Consider the following 18,944-nt stretch of genomic DNA (forward strand, 5'->3'; position numbering starts at 1 on the left):
CCGAGGAAGCTAAATTCGGCGATTCATTATTGACGGCCGATCCCTGCTGTACCTGCAGGCGGGGGATATATTGGGGGATTCCCGTCGGACGGTGCTGCCGCCGCACGGCGGAACGCGCGACCGCCTGACACGGCGACCGGTGAGCTTTTCAAACGCGAGAAGTGGCGAGAAGGAGCGAATCGATCCCGCGGCGCAATTGCGACGGCCGCCTTCCTTGTCCTGGACGCCCCGGAGTTGTCGCCGCGACCCCGGGCAACGCCGGTCACGCCGAGGGGCGGGACCAGGTGACATGGAGTCCGCGATCGGGCATCTCGAGGAGAGCGTGAGTACACGGCGGTTTTCCGCGCGAGACGCTCCCGGGACCGGCGAGACGGGCCGCGGTAGCGGTCGGCGGTTGTGCGACGTCGAGCCACGTCGTGCGCGCCGTCTGAATTTTACCCCTGTCCCTCTCGTGTCCCCAGGTGCAGAGAGCCGACGGGAAGCTGGACATGATCGCCTGGCAGATAGACGAATTCGAGAGAGCCTTCGAGGACCCGGAAGACGAGGTAGGGTTTCGCTTCTCCGCCGTTTATCAGTAGAGATTGTCGGATCGCGTGCCAAGCCCGTTCTCTTCAGCTGTACTTTGACTCAACTTGCTCGATACGGGCCGGCTACGCGGGATACGCTAGATCAGCCGTCGATTTTGCAATACTTCGCCGATCGCACGTTGAAAGACCGAGGGCTAGCTTGCGAGCGTAGGGAAGATAAATTTTTATTTCGGACTTGACTAGGACGAAAGCGAAAGGAAAGCATTTATGAGAAGTACAACTGAAAGGGACCAGGGTATTGTGTCCATTTCTATACGGTCCTCTGTGACGTTTTATACTGAATAAACAATGTGTCACATTCGCCGGACAATTCCTGCTTGAGGCCAGGTTGATCCGTTTCACTTAGAGTTAAACATGTCCCGTGTGACATCTCGCACACACGTTCATTGAATTATCATTATTATTATTATTCGTATGCACTTTACTTGTCTGCGATGTTTTTTCGAATCTTTGATCATCAAACCGCTTTTCATTTTGTGCTTCCCAGATAGCTGTGCTTCGCCTATTACACTCTGTGCATCAGGTTAAGAAAGATTATCAAAATCTTCGTCAAGAAATTTTGGAGGTTCAGCAGTTACAAAAACAGCTTTCTGATTCACTTAGAGCTCAGCTTACGCAGGTGCACGGACACTTTAATTTATTGCGCAACAAGATCGTAGGACACAAATCACCGCAGCTGAAATAAGAGCGTGGCCCGTTTGTACGTTTGTTTCTCCGGTTATCCTTTTTTCCCCCCTATGTCACAATTGGCGTGAACCTTCCGTTACGTTCGTAATACTTGCAGCGTGGCAAACTGCAGACAGCTGTGCGCGGCCCACGGCTCGGGGTGACCAGGGATCTGACGACAGTCGGGCGAAATCATTTCGTCGTATTTCCTTTCAGGGACTTTTATCGGAGTCAGAGTTACATTTGTTATGTCGTTCTCTTGCGCATTGTCTCTGAATGTTGAAAACTTGAGAAAGAGAAATTTGATAGAAGTGGAGGGCAAGGAATGGGAATCTGCGTTCTTCGCTCCGTAGGATCCTCTCGACAAATAACTTGTTTGACTTCTGCCTTAAACGTGGCGACGGGGCCAATATATATATATATATATATACATTCATACGCTGGTACGTTGAGAATAACATTGAAATGATCTTTCATATTGCATTCACGTTGTCCACATTACAGCCCCCCTACCGTTTGCCATTCGACGCGATGACCGACAATATGTAACGATTGAAATCTTTGAATGACGGATGTAAAATCTTTCAGTAGTGCATCAAACTGAATGGCTAAAAGAGCGACACACATTTGTGTACTTTCCATTTGCCGTTAGATTTATCTGTGTATATTTCTACGCCATTCTGAGGACAATGGTTACGAAAGGTTTATTTTTCCTCGTGTACCAACCGGAGCTTTGCGAGACACTCAGATTAGAGAATACAAGCTTAGCATGATATCTTTGTGCGTATCCACATCTAGCTTTAGGCGAGTTGGACATTTACAGCTTTCAGAATGTGTTGATTTTTACGTCCCGGGCAGTTTCGGCGCCTCCCGAAAAGTCCGGAGTCCAACGTAAATTACTATACGGCGTGACGTTCTATTGTCATTCGGTGCTGCCAACAATGTCTATATTGCACATTCGCGCACAGTGAGTCTACACGTGATGCAAACACGACGCATATATGTGACATTTACATCGATTGAGGCCCGGTATAATCGATTATACACTTTGATTTGTCATTGTGATATAGAGTAAGCTCTAATCTTCTATTATATAAAAGTGATTCTCTCCACACGTTGCCGGCACGCATTATTTTGTAGCATATCTTAGCATTTTTATTCCTACTCTGTACAATATAAAAACATTAGTTAGAGCTTAGTTAAGCGGCAGGTACGAATATTTTCGTACGTTCAATCGGATATCTAGAATGTTTCTGTCGCTTGCATCATTAAAATCCGTCTACAGTGCAGACAGGAAACTGTGAATAGGTTTCTAAATCGGTAAACAGTAATATTTATACAGGGTGTCCGATGCAAGAGGACGAAAAATGGTAGATTGGGTCAGACACCCTGTGTAAATATGTTGCTCTTATTATATACAGGATGGTTCAAAAGACTCTACGCACTTCAATGCTTATTGAAATTGCACCAAGCTCTTCTCATGCCTTTGCTGTTGTGACTTTATTTACTCGCGTCGGTCCAAGTCCGCAATATGCTGGTCAGGAAAGCACGTTTGCTTGAAGGACCCAGCGGAAAGACGGTTTCAGTGCAATCATGGTCGATTCGCTATTCAGTGGTGACTTTTGGCCTATCCCTGTATATAATATTAATGCGGACGGCTGTTTATTTATTTTTACTTTATTATAAATACAGTGTTCTTTATTTCCCACTGCGTAAAACGAAAAGCTTTCGCCTGGACGCAACTTGCGCAATAAGACATACATATACTATATACGCGTGTGTAACTGGAAAAAAAAAGAAGCATTGTTGGGCAGCTATACGAAAGTTCCGAAGATACTCTCGCAGAATCCTGAATCTATACACGAACAACGCTTATGTGTTCTTAGCACGCTCGGTGTTCTTTCTCGAAACGTACACGGAGTGTTTTCAATGCTTTCCAATTTGCAGAAAATGAATGTAGTGCGAACGAGGATGAAGACACGTGTAAAGCTCCTACCGTCGAAAAATCGAGAGATGGGAAACACTATTGCCTTAAGACATAGATGCGCATTTAATATCCCGAGGTTAGATATATACGATATTAATTATTATACACAACTAAACTGTAACCCGTTGCGTATTTTCAAGGGGCCCGATGAGAGAAGAAATTATTTTCTCCTTTCCTCTCTCGTAGGAATTACCTTCTCCGCCGTTATAAATCATCTTATCGCGCACGAATATTGTAACACGACTACCTAGACTTAATATTTATTATTGATCGATTTGCGGCGCAAACGTTATTACCACGGACTGAGTAACTGAGTTTCATGATCGCCGACACGTTGCTCGCACGCGGCGTTTGGAAGAGAAAAAAAATTACTTTTCGATTCGCCTGTTATCTCACGCGCATTCGATCTGCGTCTCGCGGGGAAACTCTTCCAAGTCGACGCGCGATCACGTGGACCGGGGGAACATTGTGATACTCGGTGACTCGCACCAATCGACTTTTTATATTGCGATTAATCAAGAACGCGCCTTGGTCCTAGGTGCATCGAAAATAGCCGAGAACTACTTAACTTTTGCACTACGCTTATTAATCGTAATATGAACTAGCCGTTGTACCGTCTCGTAGCTGCTGTCTCAAGTATCGGACGCATATTACGGAATAGAGAACGAGAGAGAATATGTATCCTTTAGTGCTCTGTCAGACTGATCTCGCGCATTCGTTTTTTTCTTTTCCATATAACTTAATCCGATACATATTACCGTCTCTTCTGCAGTGTAGATACGCGTATATGATACGCAATTTTTGATTACATAAACGCACAGTGAATTTTATCCTTCGATGTATGAATGACTACGTTAAGACATTAGACAGCCTCTTGTTTGTTAATATACGCTGTAGAATTAGATCTCTAAGAGAAAAATGGTCTGGAACACATTGCAAATGTGGCAAAATTTCGGTCAATTAATAGTAAACGTCGGAGACAGACTGCCCTCAGATTTGTTCCTTTCCGGAATCTCTACATATCACACGCTTCAGATCTTTTCGAACGCAATATTGTACCTTTTTATCGGAGTATTCCCCGAGATTCGTGGATGCCTTTAATCAAAACAAGTAATTGATCTTGCACTCGTACAAGCACCGGTTTATTGAAGGACGACGTGTGTCGCATTTTTCTGTGACTTACGTAAATCTTGTCGAGCTTTAAAATGTGCTCGCGATATTGTCACGTTAAATTTGTACGTCTATTGTAGCTTCTCACTTCGGGAGCCATCGGCTAATCAAGATCGTTTTGCCTCCAAATTATAAGTTACTGTCCCAAAGGCAGGAAAATAACGATTTTCCTACGACACAAACTTGTGAGGTGCCGATGTACATGTCACCTTTAATACGTTTGAATACTCATTGTGTTTGCTTATCTTATCACACGTTCCGTCCCGAAATAAACGTCTTGTACACATGTTCACTAATAAATAATGCATACAGCCATTACATTCGCTGCATGTCGCACGCGTAGGTACAATTAATTACTTGATAATACGTTATTCAATTTATTCATTCAAGTCGCAAATGCATTTATGTAACGAATATACTTGTACAGTCACGGTTTCAGTGCAGATAAGGGCGTGAGATATCGAAATGAAAATTTAATCCGCGCGTTCGTTTATCATATTTTGAAATTGAAACGAAACAACTCGCGGGTTGATAAATAGTATTATGTTCTCGAGGTATCTATTAACGTGTATCGGACATACGTAAATATAGATGGATTTTGCAATGAGAATTACATGCGCGCATATTTACATTTATTATTGCACAAAATTTGTATTTCGACGAACTCTATTCGCCATCACTGCTGAGCTTCATCGTGCACTGGAACAGACTGTACGATTGCGTATACACATTGCATAAAACACATTGAAGTTTGTCGATTATTTACCAATCTTATATATATATACGATTGCTCAAAATTTCGATGTATATTGACAATTACGATTCACGAGACGAAAACTGTATCTTTTTAGATATTTATCGTATTGCTACATAATAAATTGTTATCTCTAGCAACTTCCTGGGAGTCCGTTATTTTCTATAATTACAACGCAAATAATTATTGTATTACGTTGGAATAATGGAATAAACGATACGTAGTTCTACGAAAAACTGGATGCATTTCTCTGAGGGAAAAACCGCAAGTTTCCATTTCGCCCCGTCGCGGCAAGTTGGACATTGCTGGAAGTGTCAAGTACGAGGTGAAGCGAGCTCCAAGCAGCAGCCTGATCAATTACTCGTTTTCCCACGCTGACGCCCACGGCGCAAAAAAAGAGTGCGTCTCAATGAGCTCGGACTATTCTGAACGTTGGATATATCAGGGGAAAGAAGACGAGGACAGACGTTCTGGAGAAAAAAGGGACGTGGAAAGCCTTCACCTTGAAAAGCAAAAGCGTACGTCTCGATTCGTCAATTGTACTGCGTGTACTCAGATACAATGGATGTATGTACATACATGCGTCTGCTCTATAGGGAATACGCTGCACGCGGGAGATGTTGCGGGCTGGACTTGACCTCGTAGGTGGATCCGAGCGAGGACCGGTTATTCCGCGCACGGATCAAGGAAAGGCTCTCTCAAATAGGAACGAAGGTTGTAGACCCTCGCCTAAGGCGGAATCCTCTTCTCGCACGGTCTAGGACCGATAGATACGACGCTCGCAATGCGAATACAATGCGCACGGTCCTCCCGCAACGTCAAGCTCGCTCGATGAATATTGATGCCCGCGCGTCACAAACTTGACCAAATCCAACCACACGGGAATACGGGCTTCCTCTAATGAATTGCCATTGTAATTAACTGTCCGCTGTACAGAGTGTCCCGGAATTACCGGGTGTCTTTAATTGTAGCCTTGGTTTAATTTGGAGTCCGGTTTTCCTTGGCGGAAGTGTCGAGACAGATTGTCATCGGTCGCCACTTTCTAGCTCCTGACGTAATTCGCGATAAAATTTGAAACCGAAATTCCTAATGAGCCGCCACGACGCGTCTTTTTTAGGATTAAGATCGCAGCGTGCGACCCGTACATCGATCCGTTGAAGAGCTTTAAAATGTTCTACATCTAGGACTTTCCAAATGTTTTAGTTCTCCAGCTCGAAATTGATCGAACGGCGAGGAAGGAGGGTTCGTTGGCACTGGTTCCCGCGTGTCGGATGTACGAAGAGCGTGTCATTGGTGAACCCGTGCGAATCTGCTCGTCGATTAGAAATTTATAGAAATCACTACCAAGGCAGTCCTGGCGAGAGAAGATTCCTCGCGCGATTCCCTTTCTTTCCAGGATCTTTGCACTTCGGCCGGCCGTTACAGTAGGCGACGCTTTCCGCTCAATTTCCACCGTGCTCGTGGGAAAGTATTCTTATTCCCGTCGTGATACAGACGTATCCGCGCGGGACGATTCGCGTGTAACGATGCGCTGTGCGGCGAGGAGGCAATCGCGGATTGCAATATTTATTCCGTGCCGCTTGACTGCGCTCTAGTCCTACCAGAGATAGAATATCGGGACCTGCGATTTTGTCGAAAGGATAACAATTCATAGGTATCAATATTATATAACCGTTTTATGAATATTATTATAGCAAATTCGGTTGCTTGCGCTGGTGCGCACCAAGGCTTGCTTACAGTCAATTCTTAAATTTAAGAATCGTTTTAAGTACCTCTTGAAATACTTTTGAGTAAAATGTGATTTATGTAGCATCCGCACGGTCATTTTCTTCGGCTGGATGGTTTTTGAGCATGTACTGAAGATCTTAAATATAAAAATTGACTATGGACAACCCAAGTAGAACAAATTAGTCATGAAAGTATCAAGATGACGTATTTCAAGGGGTATTTAAGACGATTCTTAAATTTAAGAATTGACTGTAAGCAAGCGTTAGCGCGCACTAGTGCAAGCAACCGAATTCACTATCAGAGCCGCAAAAGATAACTCGAAGAAGTGGAAATTATTGTCTACAATGTATCTTCTTCTCCGCAAACTTTAGCCAGCGATACGGGATAGACTGCTACATAGTGATGAAGTTTCTGATCCACCACAAAAGCCGGAAGCGGATGTTTAGGAGCGTGTCGGGCGAGTCGTCGGTCGGAAACAGAAAGAGAGAATCCTGCGGAAGGCGCGAGAGTGGTCGCGACGTGTCTGTCGATTTCCTCCCGGCGGTCTTGCCGCTTTGCTGACTTCGTCGTGTAGTGCAAGCTCCGGAAAGATTTTCCACCCCATCTCGAGTAGCCGTCCCGCGAAAGTGCAACCGTGTTCGCGACGCGACGGGTATGCGGGCGCGTTCGCGCGCGCACGCTTTCGTTGCGGCGACGTGACAGGAAGAGAAGGCCCGTGAAAGGCGCTGGTCTTTCATTGAGAAATGGAAAGAGTCCTCCTCGTCATTCCGATTCGTCTAATGGCCTAGACGCGTGAGATGCGTGTCAACTGGATGCTAATTGTAGTCGGTACGTGTGGGAAAAATCCTAATCTCCTAACATCCCGGTACACCAACGAAAGTGCCCGCCTCTTCAAAGATTTATTCGATAGCCAATAATTCACCTTAATCAGATTCTTCCTTCTAATTGTAAGATATATTTTTTAGACTTGTTGAGAAGAATTACGTCGTTGCCACAATTCCTTTTTCTTTTCTTATATATTATCCTATAATTCCATGGTTCCTTGCAGAGGAAGGAAGTTATCGATCGTCGAACCCGATTTTCACCTGAACGTTCCACCGAGCATGTCGGGCCGCGGCCAAAGGCAGTTTCCAATTTATGCGGCTAGCGTACTCTTGAGAATTTGATAACGAAATTCCATATGCTGATGTTCGGATTTCGGAAGGGCGCTATTAATTACAATCTGTTAATTAGTAAGTTGTTGCAACGTAGCGCATTTCAGTAATGAATAATTCCAGATATGATTTCTAAATATAACTTCTCCGAAGTGCAGGATTAAACTCCAAGGGTCTCTCTGAAGTAAGTTGGCAGAAAAGCGAAAGAAACAAGATTGCAATAATTCGATAAATTAATCAATTTACAATCTCACAATGAATCCAACCGCTGTGTACAATATATATATCTGCTACAAAAGATTCTTGATATAAACCAGTAAGAAACTTGCGCACTTCCGAAGTACGCGGGCTGTCGAACCCAACTTCGCCGGGCGAGTTGCAACGGTAGTTTGCGGAAAATTGCCTGGGACCATCTGTATCATCCTCGCCTCGCGTTGGAGCGTGCCGCGAATGCGGACGAGCACCCCGTTCTAATAACCTACTCCCACACCGCCGATCGGCCGGAGTGCTCGCTCGGTCGGTCCCCCGAGTCCAAGTCGGGTTCAGTCGTCTGGCGACCGGTTCCGAGGTCTGGGGCCCTTGCTCACCGCACGAGTCTGACTCACTGTCGCGGCCGATGCGAGAGTAGTGCCGCCGGAAAGCAGAGCCTACGCTTCTTTCACATGAACGGGTAAGCATGAGACCTGGAGGACTGTCATTCCTAATAAATTAGGGAAATCGCGGTTGAATGAAGATTTAAATAACACCTTCTCAGCTCATATCCGGCTTTCCGTGGGGAATAAGCTGCTCACTTATCACTGAAGCATGAGACTAAAATACACCTTTTGCATTCCGTTATACAGTTATCTTGTTTCCGGGAGTCTTCTATTTTCACTCGTTAATTGTTCGGATTTGTTAGCAGTCTTTCGTTGTGAAAAAACCTGACGGCTGGGACGCGGTTTCGAGTATTTCGACCCCGTTGGCGTCGATTCGACGTTAGTGTTCTCACTGGAATGAATTTTGACTTTTCGTATCGACGTGTCGGTGAAGAGTGCATTAAATCAGAAAAATTTATGAGACGCTATAGAATTTCTTTCCTTTGTCCATCAATTCACATCGCATTATTATTTACTTTCATTGTCTCACAATGCTGGATTGTCTAGATGCAGTAATAAATGTCTACTTTTCTTTGAGGACACGGCAATTTTATACGATAGCGACTGGTTTCTAGATTTAGAGATAGATTTGGGACTTCGAAACGAAATTTGACGTTACTTGTATCTCGTAATCGAATATTTCCGTCAAAATTGAGCGCAGAGATTTGTTATTTAAACCCGAGACGAAAAGTTTTCCGCCAAGTATATCACGAGAGGCCGTCCACATTCTCTCGTCGCAACTCTTTAATACTTGATATCTCATTTCTAGGTGTACGTTTATGTTTGAGGTCTTCGACGGAGTAGCGCGGCAGCGAGTCATCACGTATAAATGATTAAAGGCTGTTTAGACCTAAACTGAGAGAATTCTTACGCGAGAATGTCGCGCGGTCACAATTTATCTCTCTCTTTGATCCATAACTGTGTTCACATTGTTCTTATCTCGACTGAATATAATCGTATATATTTCTAGGTACTTACCTTGACGAACACTTATCCCGCGGTATATCTGGGATACCTTGCGCGTGGAGTGTCGGTGTAATAACCGGTTCAGTGTGGCTCCTTCGTCATCGTGTCTCTCCCTCTTTCGCGTAGCTTTCGAATGCGGCATTTAAACTCCGACTTTGTGCGCCTTCGTGACTCCTTCGGGCCCCGGTCGCGCCGAGAGACCAGGTCGCGATATCGATCAAGTGGCCGGAGAGTTCGCGCGTCTCGTACGTCCAGCGTAAAGAACGTACTCGGCAGCGAATAAACGTGGAGACTCCGTTTGACCTTGATTAATGCTCGTTCTTGCGATCTCTAATGTACGGCGCGTCGACTTTCGTGCCGCTAATCGCTGTCGTTGCTGTAATTCGCGTGTGGCGTTTCCTCCGTTACTTTTCGAGCGAAACGCTCGCTAGTACCGCGCGCGGCGAGAGAGAGAGAGGTCATCAAACCTCCGCCCGGTCATCTCCATATGTGGTTGCTCACCCGCGAACACGAGCGTGGTTTGTAATCGTCGCTCTTTTGCTCGCAACAATATTGGAGACCCGATAACAGTAAATTAACATAGTTTCGCAACAATGAAACGATTTACAATAGTAAATTAATTCTATTCTGCTTGAAACAGTGGATTTGATTTAGTCGACTGCGTGTACAGCCGTGATCGGAAAGGTTGTTCGACGTTTTATGATAAATTTCGGAAATGCAGTCTGTCGCGTGAGAGATTATATAGCTTCTGCTCGCGGATACGTGCAGTGGCGCGTTATTAGAGCGAAGGAACGGTATGTACGACTATCTATGCAACGATACGTACGAATATTCCGAAAACTTATTGCGAAACGTCGGACAACCTTTCTGACCATGAAAGAAGTTACTTGTAGTCAGCGGTGACGATTAAAAATTAAAACAGGAAACTTGTAGTCAACCCAACTGGCAGCTATTCCTTTATTTAGCAAGTGCAACGTTTCGACCTTATTTTTGGGTCCTTAGCAAGTAATACTGAGTGAGTCATCGTCGTCTAAAAGACAGAGTCAAATTATAAAAATACAAGTACACGTGAACACTGTGGATGCTCGATTCGAACATCGAGTACTTGTATTTTTATAATTTTTATAATTTGACTCTGTCTTTTGGACGACGATGACTCACTCAGTATTACTTGCTAAGGACCCAAAAATAAGGTCGAAACGTTGCACTTGCTAAATAAAGGTACAGTTGGGTTGACCACAAGTTTCCTGTCTTAACTTTCTGACCGTCACCGTGTATCAGGGCGCATACGACGAATATGAAACGACGTGAAAACGAAATGTACAGCGTTAAGAAGGAACCTGTTAATTGTGACAACTGTTAAGTACAGACGCGAGACAGATTAATGCGTGAGATATAACGAAGTGAATTGTCAAGGGAAACTGGGGGGAGGCATTTTCTCTCCTTCGAACGAGGCGATTAGCATAGCTTCGAGCGGCGTTAACGTAGCGTGAATCATTGTCGCGGACACGTAACGATCGACGGCGTTACGGGAGAAAAATTTCGAATTCAAATGCGCGTTCGAGCACACATACAAATCACATTGCGTTTGCGCTCATCTGACGACTCGCTATCTTCTTTACAGGGGCCGGCTCGTCTCGTGACCGAACATGCGCTCCCTCGTGCTTGGTCTGACATTAATCGCAAGCCTGCTAGTCGTTAGAAGGGTTTCTGCCCATGGAAGACTGATAGAGCCGCCCTCGAGGGCCTCCATGTGGAGATACGGCTTCGACACACCTCACGATTATAACGACCACGAGTGCTATTGCGGCGGGTTCACCAGGCAGTGGCAGCGGAACAAAGGGAAATGCGGCATCTGCGGCGATCCCTGGGATTCTCCAACGGTGAGTCCTCCTGAAACGGAGAATCAGATAAGCACGTAAAGTTCTCGTACACCAAATCTGGCTCTTAAGCGATTTCCTCAGTTGTCTGCAGTGTAGTTACAATTCGGCATCGGTGAGTTACCGTTCGTTTTCTGAAAACGAAAATCAGAGTTGCAACCCCGTGTGGCGCACCCGTGGTCAAAGGTGGCCTCGTCGTTATGCTTTAAGACGAGCTACGAGCTGCTTGTCACACGACACGGTCTGTATCGGCCTTGCGGAATAATAGGTAGGGATTTAATTGTAATGACAATGGAAAGTCTGCGAAGGTAGTTGTTCGCGAGTCAAAGATGATAATCCACGTGTAGCCGCGCTACACGTACAATTACTTCCCGACGATCCTCTTGCAACACCGACCACACACCATTACGCGCGATTCTTCGCTCCGTTGACCGTGGAACAGCGCACAATACCGCCGTAATGTCGACACGTCTCCGAAAATTATGCGGTGCGAATGCAGAAGGCAGTCTGCTTTTCTGTCGACCGATTCTTCTCTCTAAATGTTAATACGATATGTCAAAATTTACACGGTGAAAAAAAAGTCGCTCGAAAGGGAAAATGTCAGGTCGATGGAACAAACGGCATGATTAACGCGAAATAATTACACGGTCGACTTGAATGATTGTTACTATCCAATTGTCGCAATTCTCAACGGGGAGAAAAAAGAAAAACTTTCGTCAGACGTTTTCCTTCGGAAGAAAGCGCTAGAGGTGACTGTGCTAATATTTTCGACGCTATTGTTAGAGACATTTGTTCGTTTCTCCCTTTCTATCCTTAATGAAAGTGAGTGAAACGCACCTTGTCGCGAAGCGCGTTTTATTATTCTGAATTAAGCGACGTGCAATGACTCGTGACACGAGAGAAAGATGTAATTACTCTCCTCGCTGCCTAGTAATAATAATACAGGCTTTGCAACCGTGAACCGATTATTGATACGTCGTTTGCCTTAATGAATCATGCACTCGAGCACGCAATGAGATCACGCATTCGAAAAATACAGAAGCAAACGAGTGGAATCATTCAATTTTTTGCAATTCTGATTCCTCATTTTTTTGCATCGCATAAATTAAAGCTCCGTGTAGATTCTTGGTCTCGAGTTCCGTCATAGATCGTCGAACAAAATTCCAGATGCAATCGCAAACTAAACTACCGGACTACAGCATCCAAAATTGTAGACCTAGAATTTTGCTTCTGTCCTGACTACGCATGGCGTAGATTACAGAGTTCGTGTATGATTTAGAAAAGAAGAAGAAGAAAAGGACGGCGATTACTGAACTCCCATAACTTTCATGATCCGGTCTCGTGTTCCTATAATCAGCCGATCGCGTTTTCGCGTTTTATGCGGGACGCTTGGCCTTGATACGTACGTCTGATATCACACGGACGAAAGTAGCCCGAAACAGAAGTGAAATCCTCGTTTCCCTCTTTCTCTCTTTTGTCAATATTCACGCGTTATTCCCTTTCTCGTTACCCACATACAGCAAACGGTGTTTCTTTCTGAAAACAAATCCTAATAATGTAACATCGGGATACAAGGAAGAGACAGCAGGTTTTCAACATCCAAATTCAATGACAAATCTTTTTTCACCACGATTACACAATCTGACAATGAATTTTCCACCGAGCAGAGATTTTGCTCCAAGGGCAACAAATTCATGGTGGAATCAGCAGATAAGGCCTGTTAATTTAACGGAAATCCTGCCGTCGCATATTAGGAGCCTATCTCATAATAGGGGACTTTCCTCTATACTAATGTAATGTAAGGAACGTGCGGTACATATTCTACTTTACTCCATTTTACTGTTCAGCCACGTGTCCACGAGACGGGTGGCAAGTATGGGAACGGCGTGATCGCTCGGCGTTATCGGACCGGATCGGTCATACCGGTCCGCGTGGAACTGACGGCGAACCATCACGGCTACTTCGAGTTCCGCACCTGCGCCATGACCTACCGTGACCGGGAGGTCACCCAGGAGTGCCTGGACCAGCACCTGCTGCACGCCGAGAACGGATCCACCCGCTACTACCCTGGCCCCGGCAACCGGGTCTTCGAGGGCTACTACAAATTACCGAAGGGTCTGACCTGCGCCCAATGCGTCTTCCAGTGGCGATACATTGCCGGGAATAACTGGGGCGACTGTGGCAACGGCACAGGTACGCCGGCTCTCCGATATCAACCGCGGAATGTATTATGCGGTGCGGATATACATCGTGGATTAGCTTCAAAGATCGCTGTCTGTCATTAAGTACATGGATATAGATAGATATAGATTATAGAAATAAAACGAATGCCCATTAAATTTATTAATGGTGACGGGCCGAACGGTAACGAGGAATTGTACGGCTCAAAGTAGGTCAAAGAGTTCACATATGAAAGACGATCTGGGCCACACCAGCGATATACAGGAATGATCGCATATGGATCTCCTTGCGCGAGATGTAAGAAAATGATAGGACTGCTATGCCGTATCGCGAATAATCTAAAAGCATTTTTGAGACTTCCATTTCATATTCTCGACTCGTATGTCTTAGCTGTGGCATACGTATGTGTGCTAACAATCGGTAATCCTGCCATACGTCATTAAGATTCTGTCGGAACGATAGAAAGTGCTATTACTTTGTCCTACATAATAAGAATGACTCAAGAGTTTGCATAACATCGCTATTTGACGGCTTCGTTTAGCAAGGCAAAGCCTGTCTGGTTTTCCTCGTGTGATTAATTGGCGCACTATTAATAATTCGATGGATCGAAACTGATTTTTATCTGGTTACCGTGTTGCTGAATGATCGCAAACATCGTTTACAAGGTCCGCGTAACTCTGGTAAAATACCGGATAGAATTTCTTCGAGTGTCAAATACATTTTCACAAAATTGCACCGTTTAGGAGCGGTGGGGTGCGGGCCTCAGGAAGAGTTTCGAGCCTGCGCCGACATCGTCATCGGTGACAATGAAGCGGAACTACCGCCGAGGCTACCGAAGCAGCCGACCACCAGCTCGACACCCACAGACAGATTGCCGGCGGACACGTTGCCGAAATCCGGGCCGTATTGGCTATTCAGCGTTGTCATCGCTGGTACGTGCCTGCTGGTGGTGCTGGCCGCTATGGCATTGCTTTACACGTACTACTATCACGCCGGTAGAGCCAAAAAGTGGCTTATGGCGAGGAGACTCCTGGCGCAGGAGAGTCCGCCGGTTGCCCCGCCGAGGCACAAAAGGCATCATCACGTATCGAACACGCAGCTTCAGCTGTAGAGCTCTGTACTTGATTGTCAGTATCGCACCTTGGAGGAGAGATAGCTCGAAGGAACTTTCCGATTCAGTCGATACGCGATATCGTCGTGTCAACTATATTTTGCTCTAACTCTTAAAAAGGTCTGATGTTCAAACATGACGGACACATAGAGTTCATTCACGAACAGACTGTATTTCAAGCGATATATCTTTATACTTGGCACGTACTCTCTCTTGTATATACATATCAATAATTTTATATATATATATGTATTAAAAGTATTTATTTTATATAATCGTTCATCTTGTGACATATTTTTTCCTTCATATCTTAATATGAAATGGAAAGATTGTACCAACAGCTTAGATTGACTAATACTTCGTAATTGTCGATCTTTATGAATTGTGGTATCTTCTCTGAAAACATAAGATCCGATTTAGAGAAAAGAAAACACATATTCACACATACATTGTGTGTAGAGAAGCTTGAAAAGCCGAGAAATCTATACAGAAACATAATTGAGTACATAAAAAAAATTGTTAACATACAGAATCTTGTAGTTACTGCACACTTGATTTTCTAAGCGGCACATGTATAACATAATATCAAAGCACTTTTGCCGGATAAACTTTTAACGGCAGAGCGATTCACTGTAACAGTACTACTAACACATGAGTTTTAACATGTATAGCCGATATAAGTTTCAAAATTAATGTCAATAGACCAAACGAGGACCAGCATCGTAGAGCGAGTTTATTTTTTATTGAGCAACATATTCCTGAAGTCTTGATTGCTCATCGACTGCCCATTTCCATCAGAAGCTGCACTACCGTTACTGCTACTCGCTTTAACATTACGGGGAACCATAGACAGCAAAGTTTTGGGCACGCCGAATGCCGTGCGGCTTGTCGACGTTCCACCTAACGACTTCACCTGTCCCCCGTTTTCCTCTGTTTGGTGGACTTTCTTGCGATCGGGTGGTTGGCTTATCGCAACGCTGATCACTTTGTCCTGAATCTTCATACCGTCCGTGTTCAAAAGAGCTTTCGCGGCGGTCGCTTCGTCGTGATACTCGACGTAAGCCAAGCCCTTCGAGTGCCCATTGCGGTAAGTAACTAGGCGAACTTCCCTCAGATCTCCGTAGACTTTAAACAACTCCTCCAGTTCCTCTTTTGTCATCGTAAGTGGAAGTCCTTGAACACAATATTGAATGTGCCGAAATTATCATCGGTAAGTTTTCTTCGGAAAATTTGAGACTATGGCTAAGCTAGTAAGAAAAACACAGGGAAAATAGTTGTGCCGCTGTTGCCACTGTGATTTGTTCATAAATATGTTATACCTTTGACAAAGAGCTTCTTTTTTTCAAGTGTAGAACTGTATTTGAACGCTGAACTCCTGGTACTCTTGTTAGGATCGCATTTTGAAACGTACATGGGACGTCCTCTTATAGGTGTCCTATCTAATTTCAAAGCTTCCTTCACAGCTTCCTGTAAAATAGCAAGTTACATTTTAGCTTTACAGTTGTAAAATTTTAAGACGAGACACGAAATTAAATGTTACGATGATAATTTACACGTATATCTTTTACGGAATTATATATCTTACTTTTTCGCATTTTTATTGGAAGTTTCCGTTTACTAAACAATCACATATACGTACTGCGCTACTTAATTGCACATAGCAGTATCCTTTGCTACGTCCCTTGTAATCTTTAATCATTCTGAATGACGTTATCGGTTCAACGGGTTTTAGAACATCTCTTACTTCGTCTTCGGTCGCTGTGTAATCTAAATTGCTAACAAAAACTGTAATACTATCGTCTATTTCAGGTTGACTATCTTTATCGTCAGTATCTTTAATCTCTGTTGTTTTATAACCGGGCGGTGGTACGACTTCTGGCTTTGATTTCTCTTCCTCATTTGTCGTTTTGCTATCAACATTCAAGAAACTTTCTCGTAATTTTGGCCTCACTCGCACGTCCGTTTTCACGATTTTCGACGGAGAGCTTCCTAAATTTTTCCACTTGCCGTCGTCTGCTTTTCTTTTACTCGCTTTCCTGTCTTGTGTGGACGATTCGCTCTGAGAATGAACTTGCTGCGCCTTTTGTCTCTCTGCCATAATTTTATCGAGCTTGTCTTTCGTTTTCGCTTCGCAGAACTCCATTTGCTCCAAAGTCCCTTTATCGCGCTCGAAATCTATCCACGAGTTCGCTATACTTTCTGGCCAGTCTTGCGTGGAACCCAAGGCTTTCTGATACAGTTTCCTTAGGTGTTTTGAATCACCGTAACTTCTATAAATAAATGAGAAAAGATGCTTTAAAGAATAGAACAGAGTTACAAATATAAGTTATTTAAATCGAAATAATTACTTTTCTAGCACTATATATTCCAGCCAATAAGAAGCTGTCGCAGAATGCCCATGTGAGAGAATATCGGCCCACAATCTTCTCATTTGTTCCATATCATCCGCATGTATCGCTTCAAATCTCGCCCAATATTGCAAAATAACGCAATTGGGATCGCCGTCCAGACCGAAGTATTTCGCCAGGTGCTCGCACGCTCTGTTAAACGTTTTACGAATAACGTCTAGATATTTATCCCTCTCCTCGTCAGGATACTGCTCGATTCTGCGCCGCATACACTCGAGATACGCAAGCCACAGAGTGCGATAATCTTCCGCCGTTGAAAAGCCGGCGGACAACGCGCTCTCCAATATCGCCTGGACCTCCGATATATTTTTGTCCCACACCTCGTACGATCTCATCCACTTTTGCCAGACTGCCGAGCACCAGGGAATATTTCTCGACGCTCTTCGATAAACGGGGTCCAATACATGCGCGAGCCTCGATTTATTTTCTAGATAGGCGATGTAATCCAACCAAATTGACGTCTCTAAACTCAGCTCGGTTATCGCTCTTTCGTACAGAACTGTAACGAGATCCAAGTTGTTTTGCTTTATGTACAGTAGATATCCTTTGTAAGCGTCAAGCAGTTCACTGTGGCTCTGCGTGGAGACAAGCTTCTCCTCGTAAGGGAGGTACGACGTCAACTTTGCAGAGCTCTGTCTGTAGCACTTCAGAATGGACTTCTCGTCGGTGTCCACCTCGGCGCTGTACTTTGCGCACCACGACTGATACTCCTCGTGCGTCTTATCCATGTCTAAGAGAGGAATGGACAACTGATGCTTAAACAGACTGACGATGCGCTCCAACTGAGCCTTCTTTCTTCCGTTTTCAGTGTCGCCGTCCTAGAAATTCAAGATTAACCGATTACACAATACAGACAGCGTCAGCGCATTCACTTGTACCCCGAACCCCTTACCAGCGACGACAGGGAAGTAAGTATCATGTTCTCGTATTCGCGATACGCCTCCCAAATTATCGCTCCTTTCGTCACGTGCATTCCAACAGCAGTCAGCGCGCGATCGAAGAGCTGTCGAACTTCGTCGACCCTCCCCTCGTCCTTGCCCATGTACTCGATGACGAACTGCAGGTACTCCAGCCACACGTCCACGGCTGAAAGTAACAACGTCGCAACGATCACGATCTGCTTCGTCCACGCCGAGCGGAACCGCGGGACAACCCGGGGGGGCAAAACTTACATACGTAATCCTTGACTGCTCGCTCGCACAGCTCGACCACCTCGGCCTTCTGCTCGCCGGTGGTCGCCAACTTGATCTCGTCGCTTATCCAGACGAGCCAGAGCTCGGGGCTGAGCGGATACACGTTGCTCATGTTGTTCCTGGCGGCTCGCAGTCGGTCGAGCTCGCCCATCGTGTGCAGTTTGTTGATCAGGGCCACATGACTGGAATAGTCATACGGGTTCGCTGACAAGGAGGCTTCCAAGGATTTCACCTCCGCCTCGTTGACGTCCTCGTCGTCCTCGTCATTGTCGTCGTCGTCGTCGTCGCTCCCAGACACCGTCTCCGCCGCTCCCTTGTCGGCTCTCCCCTCGGTTTCGCTCGTCACCATCTCCTCGCCGCCCGAGGCTTCTCCCGGAGACACCTCCTCGTTCGCAGCGTCCATCTCCTCGTCCATTCCCCTCGCGATTCAAGCCGGCCAGGTGCAAACAGCCGCGGACGAGATGAAGCGCTCCGAAGTGTAAGCTGATCCGCCAACGCGCTTTCGCGAGCCGATTGAAGGTTAT

The 18,944-nt window shown here is 45.2% G+C and overlaps 2 protein-coding genes across 5 annotated transcripts; one reads left to right on the forward strand and one right to left on the reverse strand.

Moving 5' to 3' along the window:
- Window positions 1–55: 55 nt before the first annotated feature.
- LOC105563994 lies at window positions 56–15,094 on the forward strand. Of its 4 annotated transcripts, XM_012016045.1 has the most exons (6): window positions 56–322; window positions 462–545; window positions 5,682–5,700; window positions 11,292–11,530; window positions 13,375–13,720; window positions 14,452–15,094. In XM_012016045.1, the coding sequence occupies exons 1-6, from the start codon at window positions 290–292 to the stop codon at window positions 14,817–14,819; spliced, it is 1,089 nt and encodes a 362-aa protein (XP_011871435.1). In that variant the 5' UTR covers window positions 56–289; the 3' UTR covers window positions 14,820–15,094. The 4 variants fall into 4 exon arrangements, with proteins under 4 accessions (XP_011871435.1, XP_011871433.1, XP_011871432.1 ...); XM_012016042.1 differs by lacking the exons at window positions 56–322; window positions 462–545; window positions 5,682–5,700 and adding exons at window positions 8,613–8,716; window positions 9,451–9,651 and having other exon boundaries at window positions 11,272–11,530; XM_012016043.1 differs by lacking the exons at window positions 56–322; window positions 5,682–5,700 and having other exon boundaries at window positions 469–545; window positions 11,272–11,530.
- Window positions 14,975–18,907, reverse strand: LOC105563993 (squamous cell carcinoma antigen recognized by T-cells 3-like). The gene is made up of 6 exons (XM_012016040.1): window positions 18,400–18,907; window positions 18,120–18,313; window positions 17,168–18,045; window positions 16,459–17,089; window positions 16,139–16,286; window positions 14,975–15,992 (listed from the first exon to the last, which is right to left on the reverse strand). Exons 1-6 carry the CDS (start codon window positions 18,833–18,835, stop codon window positions 15,553–15,555), a joined length of 2,727 nt encoding a protein of 908 aa, XP_011871430.1. The 5' UTR covers window positions 18,836–18,907; the 3' UTR covers window positions 14,975–15,552.
- Window positions 18,908–18,944: the final 37 nt, after the last annotated feature.

This window comes from Vollenhovia emeryi, unplaced genomic scaffold (genome assembly GCF_000949405.1).
Source record: "Vollenhovia emeryi isolate VEMERY1.0 unplaced genomic scaffold, V.emery_V1.0 DF939169.1, whole genome shotgun sequence".
In the NCBI taxonomy this organism is placed as follows: Eukaryota; Metazoa; Arthropoda; class Insecta; order Hymenoptera; family Formicidae; genus Vollenhovia; species Vollenhovia emeryi.

Bases quoted from the DNA above. Each gene is read 5' to 3' on its own strand.
- LOC105563993 (XM_012016040.1), bottom strand. From the start codon at position 18,835: ATGGACGAGGAGATGGACGCTGCGAACGAGGAGGTGTCTCCGGGAGAA. The intron at 17,090-17,167 runs GTAATTATTTCG...ATTTATTTATAG, and splicing joins GAATATATAGTGCTAGAAAA to AAGTTACGGTGATTCAAAAC. The intron at 16,287-16,458 runs GTACGTATATGT...GCTATTTTACAG, and splicing joins ATGTGCAATTAAGTAGCGCA to GAAGCTGTGAAGGAAGCTTT.
- LOC105563994 (XM_012016045.1), top strand. From the start codon at position 290: ATGGAGTCCGCGATCGGGCATCTCGAGGAGAGC. The intron at 323-461 runs GTGAGTACACGG...TCGTGTCCCCAG, and splicing joins TCGGGCATCTCGAGGAGAGC to GTGCAGAGAGCCGACGGGAA. The intron at 13,721-14,451 runs GTACGCCGGCTC...TGCACCGTTTAG, and splicing joins CGACTGTGGCAACGGCACAG to GAGCGGTGGGGTGCGGGCCT.